This window comes from Sclerotinia sclerotiorum, genomic scaffold (assembly GCF_000146945.2).
Source record: "Sclerotinia sclerotiorum 1980 UF-70 scaffold_7 genomic scaffold, whole genome shotgun sequence".
NCBI classification, from domain to species: domain Eukaryota; kingdom Fungi; phylum Ascomycota; class Leotiomycetes; order Helotiales; family Sclerotiniaceae; genus Sclerotinia; species Sclerotinia sclerotiorum.
Genome location: NW_001820829.1, coordinates 1,115,373 through 1,128,989, shown reverse-complemented (window position 1 = coordinate 1,128,989; position 13,617 = coordinate 1,115,373). Strand labels below are relative to the sequence as shown.

The 13,617-nt window shown below is 43.3% G+C and overlaps 4 protein-coding genes across 4 annotated transcripts; 3 read left to right on the top strand and 1 right to left on the bottom strand.

The window, feature by feature from the left end:
- Window positions 1-8: 8 nt before the first annotated feature.
- On the top strand, window positions 9-762 carry SS1G_06017 (hypothetical protein; the record flags this gene model as incomplete). Its single annotated transcript, XM_001593045.1, has 2 exons — window positions 9-89; window positions 145-762. The coding sequence occupies 2 exons, from the start codon at window positions 9-11 to the stop codon at window positions 760-762; spliced, it is 699 nt and encodes a 232-aa protein (XP_001593095.1).
- A 1,049-nt stretch (window positions 763-1,811) lies between these two features.
- On the bottom strand, window positions 1,812-3,203 carry SS1G_06016 (hypothetical protein; the record flags this gene model as incomplete). The annotated part of the gene is made up of 1 exon (XM_001593044.1): window positions 1,812-3,203. One exon carries the CDS (start codon window positions 3,201-3,203, stop codon window positions 1,812-1,814), a length of 1,392 nt encoding a protein of 463 aa, XP_001593094.1.
- Window positions 3,204-5,804: 2,601 nt separating this feature from the next.
- SS1G_06015 (hypothetical protein) lies at window positions 5,805-6,644 on the top strand (the record flags this gene model as incomplete). The annotated part of the gene is made up of 2 exons (XM_001593043.1): window positions 5,805-5,932; window positions 5,990-6,644. The coding sequence occupies 2 exons, from the start codon at window positions 5,805-5,807 to the stop codon at window positions 6,642-6,644; spliced, it is 783 nt and encodes a 260-aa protein (XP_001593093.1).
- Window positions 6,645-9,174: 2,530 nt separating this feature from the next.
- SS1G_06014 (hypothetical protein) lies at window positions 9,175-12,375 on the top strand (the record flags this gene model as incomplete). Its single annotated transcript, XM_001593042.1, has 3 exons — window positions 9,175-10,167; window positions 10,215-11,855; window positions 11,956-12,375. 3 exons carry the CDS (start codon window positions 9,175-9,177, stop codon window positions 12,373-12,375), a joined length of 3,054 nt encoding a protein of 1,017 aa, XP_001593092.1.
- Window positions 12,376-13,617: the final 1,242 nt, after the last annotated feature.

Genomic DNA, 13,617 nt, shown 5'->3' with positions numbered 1-13,617 from the left:
CTCTCATCATGTCAACTGTTGACATTGATACTAATACATTCAAGCCAGCTCTAATCATAGTAGATCTTCAAGAAGATTTCTTACCTCCAGTATGTTATATATCTTATCAATGTTTATTCATGTATTCATACTAACATATTTAAGAATGGTTCTCTAGCTGTAGCCAATGGTCGGGACACAATTCCCATCATCAACAACCTCCTCAATCTTCCATTTCATCTTAAGATCGCAACTAAAGATTGGCACCCTTCAAATCATACATCTTTTGCGTCAAATCATCCAGGTACAAAACCATTTACAGATTTCACTACCATAATCAATCCGTCCAATCCTTCTGAGACTTATAAAACTCGTCTCTGGCCACCTCACTGTGTTCAGAATACTCTCGGTTCTGAGTTCCCCTTTGAACTAAACACAACACAAATCACCAAGACACTTCTCAAGGGACAACATCCTGATGTAGAAGTGTACTCGGCATTTTACGATCCCTTGAAGAACCCTCGGTGTAGTGATAGTGGCCTGGCAGGCCAATTGAAAGATGAAGGCATTACCGATGTCTATGTAGTAGGTCTAGCAGCCGATTACTGTGTCAAGTGCACAGCTGAAGATTCCGCCAAAGAGGGATTTAATACTTTTATTCTAGAAGAGGGGACTCGAGCTGTTGATCCCGCAGAATGGGAGAAGATAAGATCGAGTTTGGAAGGAATCCAAGTTGTGAGTGTGAATGGCGAAGAAGTTGGGCGAGTACGAAATTTGAAGTGAGAGAGAGGTCTAGCACGGATGTCAAATTACAATTCGGTCTCTTTTAATGACTGTTGGTTGTGCCGAAGATGTGCTGAAAGCAAATTTATGCAAGTATCTCAGGTGGTGACACCGACTACAATGCCCGTACTTCAATAACCTTCTTTATGAAGGGGAAGGCATTGTATTGCAAACATATTAAATCATATATCAAAAATCAATCCATTTACTACATCATCAACACTCCAAAATTGCAACCTCACAATGTGTGATGTCAGTAATTCCAAGCTCTCTTCCCGTGCCACACAAACTGGCCCCAAGTGACAGAATGAAGAAGATAATCACCAAAATTTCAAGGAATGATCAGTATGTAGGATACAAATCCAAGTCGATTGATACACCCCGTCCATCGCACCTCACCTCCACTCGACTCGACTCAAGCCACATCTCAAACAGCAGTAAATAATAGGCACCTACCTAGGTAGCTATATTTGAACATAAAGTAAAGTAATGTAAAATAAAGCAAAAAAATTATTGAACTAATCCTAGAGTATATAAAGACATAAGATATAAGATAAGAATACACGAATAAAAAGTTTCTAATCGATAGGTATGATATATAAATACAGATCAGACCAGACAGAAATAACAACACGCGTAGAGCATGAATGAACATGTACATACATACATAACACGTGATAGCATATTTCTTTCCCTATCCAAAAAAAAAAAGAAAAGAGAAACGATGCATCATTAAACCCCGGCTCCTTTGCTTTCCTTTCCTTTCCCTTTCCCTTTCCCTTTCCCCTTTCACTCCTGCTCCTACTAATTGCATCGCAAAACGGAGAGACAAGACATTTTAGAAACCATTTTCCATTCACTCCCTTTCCTAAATAAATTCATCTTTCAATTCAGTTCAATTCAATTCAATTCGTTTCATATAATAAAGTATCATATATGGCAAACACATCCATCCACCTGGTATCACTATTATGTCCCGAGACCCCAATCAAAATCCATATTTCATCTCATCTACTAAATCATATCAATCATGAGCAAATTCCGTCTGGTCATCGAGCCGCGGTTTCGTGTATCTCGTTTGCTGGATCACTAGGAGGGCCGAGAGGACTTTCGGGGCCTTGGACTGCGATTGACGGGGAGGCTTTTGTTGCCGAATCTGTTTGGGTGGAACCCACGGGCACCGTGTTGCTACTCGATAAGTCTTCTAATTTCCCATTTTTTGCTTCTCCACTGCTGGGTCTCTCTATAAGGCCTTCATGTGAGCTAGGTAGAGTTGGAGTATTGGCTTGACTACCGCCTCGTTGCCCATGATAATGTATGACTTGAGGTGGAGCTTGGCCAGCCTGAGTGCCTAAAAGATGTTGAGGGTATGGATGTAAATCTTTGGAAGATGTTGAGAATGTAGATACAACAGGTTGTTGATATCCATTGCTGCCATTGCTTGAACTTGAGTTGTGTCCAAATGCTTGATTGTGCTCCGCTTGAGTGGGAGTACCTGAGTCACCTCCCACAGGACTAGCAAGCTCAACTTGTCCCGTTAAACTGTTTAAACCCCCTTGAATATCTCTCAGCAATCGGACATATTCTTCCGGAACCAAGCCGCTTTCCTGTGTCTTGGGATCTTCTGCCACAAGCCAGCCTTGGCCATGTCGATATGATACCCAAATGACTTGTCCTTCCACCAGCGGTAGTTCATTTTCATTTTCTCGTTCAAAATCAAACAGTGCAACGGCTTTACCGTGCATCTCTTCATCCGGTGATGCAATTGTGAATTGATAATCGCGGGAATATCTCGATTCATCATGTTTCGCCATGCCAGGCGAAGATGCAGTACTCGAAGCATCTGACTCTGACCGATAATCTTGACCACTCTCGTCCGTATAGGAGCGACTGGGTAAAAGTCCAGCAAAATGTGAATCTCGTTGCCCTGGAACATTATATGGCGCCAACATTGAGCGCCTTGCTAATTCTGAAGGATATGTAACGTATTCTCCGCCAGGTCCGTCTGCCTCGTCCCCTTCATTGACATAGTATCTTTGGCTATTCTCACCACTGGTACCTGCAAAGTATCCTGCGTCATCCTCAAAGTTCTCTTGACTAAGCATGCTTGTTCTACGCTCCCCATCCCTAGGCGCCCTCCCTCTGCCGCGCGAATTTGCTCCATATTCCCCCGCTGATGATTTGTGTTTCCTGTGGCGTGAACTGACTACAACCGGACTTTGCAGATCCTCATCTTCGCTCCATGGAGGACCATCACCAAAGTGTATAGGCGCCAATTGTTCCCCTTTCATGAATCCATCACCACCCCACGGACCAGGTCCCCAAGATCCGCGACTATCCCAGGAGGTGGGAGGATCTGAAAGTCGTTTATGCGATTCGCTAGCTGGCGTTGAGAGGCCGGATGGAGGTTGAGACGGCTCTGGAGGTGGCCCATAATGCATAGGGTGCAGTGAAGGGTATGCAAAATCGCGGACTGTTGTGTAAGAGAGACTAGAATGAAAGACGGGGAAGATGTGTGAGGGAGGTCGCGATCGTGATGGCGCAGAATAATTCGAGTATTGTGATAACCTATTCTTTGAGGCATGAGATGTAGGACGTTGCAGATTCGGTCGCTTTGTGGTTGGTGAAGTATTTAAAGGTGGAAGGGGAGGATGGTTAGGATTCGATGAGGGGGGACTAACTGGTGGTGGAGACGTTGCTGGCGACGACGTTGGGGAAATTACCGCTGCCATATTGAAGCAAATATGATTGCGATCAGCTTGAAGGCTGCGCTTTGAGGACCAGATGGTATGTTTCGGTTCAAAAGAGTTAGCCCAATATGACGATCCGATCTCCCTTATATGCTGGAGTGAGAAGGCTGGCAAAAAGAGAGCTACTTGTCGCTGTGCAAAATTTGTAATCGGAAAGAAGGCTTTAATCGTCCCAGCGCTCAAGTAAGCCCGAGGTTGTTTTCAATTATCTTGAATATGAGATGAAGAAATATATCGTGAGTAGATGTGTATTAGGAATGTGAGGAAGTCTTTCAAGACGAGTTGGTGTTAGGGCAACAGGCGCGCAGTTGTGAAAAGGTAGATGTCGAGGGAATGAATGTCAGATTCTTGGTAGCGCTTGTCAATAAATTGAGGTGGGTTATGCGGACGACTAGGTTGATTGAAGTTTGAATGCAATGTTAAAAAGAGATCGGATCAAGCTCGTGCGTAATTAATTGTAAGGGCCTTTTTTCCCCCAAATTGTACCCAATTACAAACAAGACCAACAGGACTCCAACGAAACACTGTGCTGTAGTAATTCCTAGGGAATGTTCTGTGATTGCCAAAGAAGACTATCTACTTGAAGATGCACAAAGTACAAATCAACAAAGTGAGTAGCTCTTGCGCCGAAGGGGTTTCTGTGAATTGATGGCGCTCTAGAGTTCAAGACAATTGAGGAAAAGCAATGTTAATGTTCCTTTTGAATTGCTGTGTGAGTTGTCTACAACGAAGCGCCGAGGGTTCAAGGGCTCGAGGTCCTTTTGCGAATTTCTCAAATTATCTTGGGTGGATTTGACAAGGGGACCCCGCACACTGCGATTATTGACATAGAAATTAGGCAATGGAAGTTGGGTAGTATTGATAATCAAGATAGTATGATAGTATGGATGAATCTGCGGAATGGGTTGTAAAAGATTATAAACACATGTACATGCAGACCGAAAGAGATATATAGGATATATAGATAGGTAGGTACCCGAGAGCATAAAAGCAAGTTGCAATCGATGGAAAGATTTGGAAGGAGACGGGAAACTGGGGAACTTTGAAGTTGAGGAATTTGATGGTATGGCAGTTTCAATGTCATACAAAGATGTTTCTGCTTCTCGCCAGCTCTCTATAGATTGAACAGCCTGTTCGATGAAGATGGAAGATTTGACTGAACAAGGGAGAGAGAGATATGAGGTAACAGATTAGAGTTTCCTTTTGGGAATGTGTGGCTGACGGAAATACATAAATATATGCATTCTTCTCGGTTTGAAGTCTGATGGTGTTTACAGAACAAAATTTAAATCTGAATCTAAATCTGAATCTAAATCTAAATCTAAATCTAAATCTATCTCTACTTCTATTCCTATTTCCGTAACAACGCCATTCGCATTCATTTGAACTCTGTTTTCCCGGTGCAGTTTCCGCCAAGAAGCAATGATCGATAATCCAAAAGTCCGTTTCGGTGTTTCAGCGTTTCAGCGTTTCAGACTTGCAGTAGAACCAATGGAATGTAAAGAAGGAAAATTCGAATTTTGTTTTGACTTTAAACATGCATGCACCTACCAACCACACGGACTACCTGATCAGCATGTGCTTCAAGCCTTCAGTCAATGATATGCTTTTGTTGTTGCTTTTTGTACTACGGTGTCCGGAGCACCTTCTCTTTGTGTTACCGTGAGAGCTAAAATACGGTGAGCTTTTCAGCCTTCAATGTTATTGGCCCATCTTTCTTAGTACCCCATTCATCATTAGCTTACCTCTAACCGAAAATTTTCACTTTCTTCGTGTATTCATTGCTTTGAGCTTTGAGCTCTACAAAGTTCTACAACGTTAACAACACAACGCAATACAACACTGCCTTCCTCTTCATCATCAATATCGCGCTCGAATTGAAATGTCTTCGTGATTCCACTACACTTGAAACTGGCCAAGTTTAGATGCAGCACATGACATGTTTGCTTGGTATGTACAACTTCTTGTGAGAACCAATACCTCTTCAACCCTCTTTCCCCCACCATTCTCCCGTAGCAACCTGATGATCACTATTATTGGAGCTGTCTTATTAAAAACTGATGACACAATTTTTATTACGCAACTTAACAACTTCTGAATGCTCTTCAGCACAAATCATGTTATGTACGCATACATTGTGTTGGCAGGTAACTGACATGAATCTAGCTTCAGCAGAAATACCCACAACTTGAATTAGGTCTTCATCTGAAATCCGTGTCACGAGGAGAGGTCGTCGAAGTTTTTTCCCCCTTATAAAGTTCTCAATTACATGACACCAATATTTCATCAACCATGTCTCAAGCGCCAACATCAACTGTCAATGGCGGTACTACATCTCAATCGACATCGAATGGTGAGCGAGTTGACTCAGACGGGTTTAAGCTGAAGTTCTGCACGGTTTGCGCCAGTAACAATAACAGGTATGCTTGATACATCACACTTCTCATTGATTTGTGGCTAACATGATCTTTTCTCAGATCAATGGAGTCACACTTACGTCTCGCTGCGGCTCATTACCCCGTGATATCTTTTGGAACAGGCTCTTTAGTTAGATTACCAGGGCCTTCCATCTCACAACCTAATGTATACCAATTTAACAAAACCTCATATGACAGCATGTACAAAGAACTCGAATCTAAGGATCCGCGTCTCTACCGGGCTAATGGTATTTTGAATATGCTTGGACGAAATAGATCAGTAAAATGGGGGCCAGAGAGATGGCAAGATTGGCAAGTTGGTGTTCCAAGATTACAACACAATACAGATCAAGGTGCCGAGGGCGTAGAAGGAGGCGTCGTGGACGTTGTTATTACCTGTGAAGAAAGGTGCTGGGATGCCGTCGTTGACGACCTTCTTAATCGTGGTTCCCCATTAAATCGTCCCGTGCATGTCATCAATGTTGATATCAAAGATAATCATGAAGAGGCTCTAGTAGGCGGTAGAGGAATCCTTGATCTTGCGGACTCCCTCAATAAAGCTGCGGCCGAGGAAAGAGAACTTAACCCCACCGGATTTGACAGTGGAAGTGCCAGTAGTAGGGCTGGTTTTGATGAAAGGGTACCGGAGATCATCGGGGAATGGCAGGAAAGATGGCCGAATCTACCAGCAGTATGGACATTAGCATGGTTCTGAACACTTGCATGACGATTTTCTTATTATGGCGTTGAGGCTACGAGGTATACCCATTTTATGCGGCGTTTAGAGTGAAAATTTGGGCGGACTTTGAGCGGGCTTTGGCATGACTTGGCATCTTTAAAATCGAAGATGGAGCAATAAAAAGCCTTACATCACGCAGCAAATGATTCATGCATCAATTCGAATCCTAGCTTGAATTACAAATATACTTAGTTGATGTCAATCTCCAAAACCGTTGAAATTAAGTAGAATAAAGGTTTTGCCTGAACTAGTCTGAAAGAGTAAAGTAGACAGGCCCCAAAAATTGATATTCTGGGATTAGATTACTGGTATGGGGCCTGTGATTTAAAAATACCACAAGTGAAGCTTTCAAAGTTCTAGACTAAGACGTCTAGATGTACAAGCACACAGCTAGAATTGAGGAAAGAATTCCATAAGATTGGATCTTAAAATGCTTTGAATCTAGTCAGTAGATATGTTTTCGTGGAAATCCTCCTTACATGATTTGGGATTTGAGATGACTTTCTCGATCTCTTCTTTTCACGGGGTAGTACTAGGTTGGTACCTGTAACATGAGGATTATGGGTTTGAAGTTCCAGATTGTTTTAAAGGATGGAACACGGGCTGCACGGGGTGAGATATCTGTAAATTCGTATGGGATTAAACGACAACAGAAATCAGTAATTATAATCACTATTTTGAATTTGAAAGGATAATTGGCAGGTAGCTGAATATGCTTCTATGCACAAATTAATAAAGTAAATCCGAACAAGGCCTTTGTGGATTGATCCAATAGAAAAGCCGCGTGTAGATTAGCCCCTTATTTTGCATCTTACTTTAACGATCGAGGAATAAGGACTGATGAAATAGAAGGACGAGCCTTCGTAAAGATACGAAAGACATTCAGGCTTTCACCTGATTTGAGTTTGTGATAAATATACCACTTTATGGAGCTTTGCGCATCATGGAATTTGATGAATGATGAATGAATTGCGGTTACTCTAATCTTATATCCAGTTTTATGATTCCTTGGAAATTCTCAGGTCATAATTACCTAAGTAGCTAGCTATAGGTATATCGTCTGAACCATAAAGGTGAGATGAGCTGAGGCGCAAGCTGGAACTTGGAGATACATACTAGGTATTCCTTCCTGTTCCCCGACTTGTTTCGTTCTGTCTTGTATCACGATACGGCCATATATATGTCTACGCCGCAATTCTTGTACACAGTAAACAACAGCCTTGTGGAGGCCTGGAAATACTGTTGTGCCACAGGATTACTGAATTTGGAAAATTCGGGTAGGATTTCCATCATTTGCAGCGAACATAGTATATATACCTGCATCCAGCTTCTTTGCTGGACTCTCATCTCATTTAAAATTATTCACTGTATAATCTCAAGCTGTCCAGGCGTGTGGAAGAATCGTGTCAATATATCAAGAATCGACTTTTCCCCTTGTTCCCATCAAATTTAATTTCAACGCCATAATCCGTTTTCTTTCTACGGAGTACGTTTATCCATACTGTAAGATCTTACTTCCCATATCCATATCCATACTTCCCCACCCGGCCACCAATTCACTGGAAGGCAAGCTGGGGCGTACCTGGAAATCTAACCAAACACATCCCGAACCCGAACCCGAAAAAGGCAAGCTTAAACGCGAACGTAACCCAAGGATTCAGGAGAAAAATAAGGCTGTGTGTTTTGATTGACTGATTTATTGACTGAGTGAGTGAGTGGCTGATTGAATGGCTAGACAACGACTTACGGACTACTCCGTCGAAATAATAATCCCCAGGAAAATCTTCTAAAGTGCTTGTCACCTGCATCAAGACAATCATCCAGCCAGCCAGCAGCCAGTCCATCCATCTCTGCAACGGAATTGGAACGGTACCTTACTTAACAATTTACGCACAAACAAAATACTCTGTTCTTTCTCTCAAATAAACTACTCGAGTATGCATTTGGATTTCTAAAACAAAATTCAAACGTCATAGTATACTTTATTTGCTTCTTTCCTTCCTACACTTACGTACCTTGCTCAAGGTATAATTCATTGTCGCTGTACAACAATTCAGTTACACGTTCATTACCTCCACTACCGCCACGACGAATTCATTCCTCAGAATAGGACCATCCCCGACGCCCCGATTTTCCCATCCTTCAGCTACCCTATCTCGCTTTGACCGAACCGTCTTCTCAATTGACTTCGTTTCAGGGTGACTTTTAAACTGTTCCAGACTTGAGAATATCTTCTTTTGCATGTGTTGATCACACAAACAGGTATATCGAGCTCGCGCGACTCATCACTTAGCTATTGAGCTTTCGATGTGTATTGTGACTTTTACGATAATCAAAGGATTGTGCCAAACTATTCTCCGAGTCCAAAGGGTTGCTCATTCCATATCATAACCGCGACTTAACGATGAACAATCGCAATGGACCTTTGTCACCAGTTTCAATAGGAAGCAATAACGAATGGTCAGGAATTGAAAAATATCAAGAAGATAACGATTCACCCTACCAGATGAATCGCGGACAACTAGCTTCACCGCCAATATCGAGCGACTCCAACGGTACAATGAATGGGGGAGATTTTCCACCCAGAGGCAGTTCAGGGGGCGGCAGCCCTGGTAACCCATCCCCTCCAAGCTCCGTCGGTCGTTCGAGTATTGGCACGGGTATGTATGCAGGGAGCGAAAATGGTCAAGACAAGAAAGATGAACAATTCGAGGCCATACTATCAGAACATTACGTTTCATTGAGACGATACCTGGCGGCGTCCCTGCGAGATGAGAAGGGAAATCCTAGACCCAACAGAGCGCGAGACAAGTTGTTGCGATTATCTCCCGTTCAATTTCAAGAGCTTAGTACCGATGTCTTTGACGAACTTTTACGAAGGCAGCAAGCAGGGAGTAGGACTCCAAATGGACAGAGAAATGACCAATCGCCGCCGCCGTACTTGTTGCCAAAAAACACGTTCCACCCCAAACGAAATCAGGCCCGTCAGAAATTATCCACGCTTCCACCGCCGAGGTTCAGAGATCTTGCTACGGATGTATTTTATGAATTAGAGCGAAGGTTCCCCCAATTTACTGCAGGAGATAGAAGTCGCATGGGCAGTCCTGTCTCCACAAGAGGACCCCCAAGTAGGAATGGAAATGGCGCACCTATGGATCTGCCACCCAGAGGCCCAAGTCGTATGCGCCGGCCCTCGGACGCCAGCTCCATAGGGCCTTACTCAATGAGGAGCGAATCACGCAATGGATCAAGGATGCCGCCGCCAAATGGTCCGAATGGTAGTTTGGGCGTACCTCCTTCGCCTGGCATGCCGCCTAACGATTACGGTCGGCCGACACCAAAAACTTTTCAAAGCAACACGATTGTACCGAACAAAAGCACTATGGTTGAAGATGATGAAAGTGGGCCAGAAGATAATGACGACGATGATGGGGATGCCTTTGGGTTAGAGGGAGCTGCTAGGAATCGAGACCGTAAGAAGAGCACTGGAAGTTTAGACGTAAGTCCCATATATCTCACTTCCCGAATCTATTTTTAACAAAACAGGCCGATAAAAAAATTATCGATGATTACCAATCTCAAATAGCAGAACTTCGAGAGCGGCTCGATTCCATGGAGGACGACTTGAAACGAAAGGATGACGAACTAAATATTGTTATGGATCAGCAAAGGGAGAGAGATGTTGCAGTAGATACGGACAAGAAGGATTGGGATGAGGTGAGGATGGATCTCGAGAACAAGCTTGCGGATGCACAAAATCTCAATGATACTCTGCAATCAGAGCTTGACCGGGTACGGGAATCACAGGCTAGTTTAGATAGAGAGTTAAAGTCCCAGATTGAAGAGCTTCAAATTGCTCTTGTAGATGCTGGCAAAGGCGGATCTAGCGATGCAGATCTGGAACGGGAAAACGAAGAGCTCAAAGCCGAACTCAGAGAGCAACAAGAAATTACCGAGGAAGTCAGAGGTGAAGCTCAGGAGTTTCTTCGCGAAATGAGGGTGTTGTCCGAACGAAGTACTGCATCTTACAACCGGGAGGAACAACTCGAAATTATGGTCAACAAGCTAGAAGATGAAGTGAAAGAGTGGAGGAACCGATATGCAAAAACGAAGACGCAGCTACGCAGCTTAAAAACATCTTCTATTGGCCTTCCAATACAAGACGCAGCCAATTATGCAAAGGACAATGGGTTTACGGCGGAGGACGGCCTTGTCAAGGATGTCCATGTTACTAAATTTCAGCTGTCGATTGACGAACTTTTGCAGACAGCGCGCTCCAGCGACCCTGAAAGAGTCATCGGATCCATGAAAAATGTAGTTATGACCGTGCGACAAATCTCTCAAGATATTGATGAAGCACCGCCAAATAATGAGGAATTAGCCCAAAAGCAGGCCAGGCTTAAGTCCAGGCTCTCAGCAACAGCAAATAATCTAATCACCGCATCCAAGAACTTTGTTGGCGCTAAGGGGCTGTCACCTGTTTCATTGCTCGATGCAGCTGCATCTCATCTAACTACCGCAGTAGTAGAACTTGTCCGGACGGTGAAGATCAAACCTACACCGGCAGGAGAGTTAGAAGATAACGATGATGGTAATGTGGCTCCAGTTCAAGCAACAGTACCTGCCTCAGTAACAGCTCAATCTTCTACGGGAGGAGGCTTTTTTGGGTCTAAGCCTGCAACAACTGAACCCAAGCCCGCTAAAGCTGGGGGCATTTTCGGTTTCTTCACGTCACGTGAAGCAAAGCAAGGGAACGTTCCGCCACAGCAAGAAGCAGTTCAACCACAAAAAGAGAATGTTCCGCCACAGCAAGGCAATACCAGGCAGAGCATGGATGCACCGCGACAAAGTCTAAGCGCCGATGAAAGACAAAGCGAGGACTCACAGAGGCAGAGCTTAAACGGCTACGTCCCTGGTCCGTTCCTTGGTCTACGGAACGGTCGTGCTAGCACCGATTCATCTATGTATAGCCCAATCAATTCTCCTCGCGAATCTATTGTTCTTCCGCAAACTTCCGGTATGGTCTCTCTGAATGCGGCTCAACCTAATTCTGCGGATACCCCCTTGAGCCCAATGACCAATGGCGCTGATCCTATGATTGGAAATGCTAAACCACTTCCACTAGCACTTCAAACACCCCCAGGTCCTCCAAGCCATCCTCCAAGCCCCATACCAGCTCCAATGGGTGTAGGTTTTGGTATCCGATCGCAAGATAGTGACATTGAAGATCTAAAGGTATTAAACTAAATGTTCCCCTGAAGTTAACATCAGCTAATCTATCTCGCAGATATATCTTGAAGATCAAACTGCACTCTTGGTCCAGAACATCCAGTCTCTAGTCTCGTCTATCCGTTCAGAAGGTGGTATAGATGCTATTTCTACCCAGATCGACGCAATTGCCAACGTTGTCGGCGAAGTTGTCGCTTCGACTGAGGAAGCCATGATAAACAACCCAGCTCTCCGCTCCCAAAGTCAACCGGTCTTGGCGAAGCTTTCTGAATGCAGAAGACGTATCATGGCTGCAGGAGAAGAGGGTAGAGAAATCGCAAATGAGGTGAGAGGGGATGAGGGTGGTGATGCAGAATGGAGAGCCTGGAACCAAAGTTTACCGCCTATCGCGTTTGAAATCGCTCGAGAAACCAAAGAGTTGGTTCTCCGAGTCGATGTTCTTGATGGGGAAGGTGGTGGGGATGATGATTTCTCATGATGAATCACCTCATTTAGTCCTTGGACATCTTTTTTAACCCAGGTACCCAAATATCGTCGTTGATTTGGTCTTTTGCTGTTTGTTTTATTTTTGCATAGCCACGGACGGTTATTTCTATTCACGCCCTATTCCCAAATTCTGTTGTTTTGGCTTTGGAATTTACACCCTTTTGCATTCAACTCAATTTTGTGTTTCTACCTTTTCTTGTTATACGACGAAACACCATTGGACGAGCGCACAATTGACGATTTGCATTAATTGAATGGGAACACACGTTTCTGAGGTGGTGGCGCACCGCTACTTTACCACACACGCATGCATTATTGATGTATATCTTTTTATGCTATGGTTTTGGGAAGGGGATTTTTTTGCCGGCCTGATAGCTCGCTGGACTTTCTAATTTTAACCGGGGGGGTGGAATTGTATGCAGCACTATACGTATTTGCTGGATCATTAATGAGAAGATAATTACTAGTTTTATTTTAAGGATGGGATAAGAATAAGGTGGGATGGACACTTATTAATGCAGTGCCTAAGCGAATCTGGATAAAGGGGGGGTTCATTCATACTTGTGTATATATTTGGCGGATATGGGAATGGAAATGGAAAGGGAAAGATAAGACGGGAGAAGGAAGTTCTGATTAACTACTTACTCATTTTGGAGAAGGGCCAATTGGCAAAATTAAAACGAAGTATTGAGATGGTATGAGAAAGAATGGATAGTGATTAAGAAAGGAAAGAGATAATGAGAATAAAGAATAAGAATGAATGTTGATACTTGTATGATTGTAAGATATTTGTAATTCATTTGGAATGAGATTTGGATTAATCAAAGTTGAGAGATCGATTAGTAAGGAGGAGTCAAGAAATGGTTGTTGGTGTACTACAGTATATTGTACACTCGGTACCTAGGTAATCTTACCTAGATAGATATAGATATATATTCATCAGATGAGAATCTGCTTTGTTCCAGAAGTACGACAGCTAGATGTTTTCGAAGATTACCTAAAGTATTTTCCCAAAAGATTCAAGTATAATGTTAGAATTTAATTTTGTATAATAGAAGGATGTTTAAGTTTGTAGATTCAATATGAAATATAATAGACTCAATGAAATGAATACTCGAGTTACAAACAACCAAAAGGGATGATACTTAGAGCCTTGTCCCCGCCCTCTACCTTTTGTAAAATAATTAATCACTCATGTGATTTGATGGATGGACGCTTGGACCACCAAGGCGGG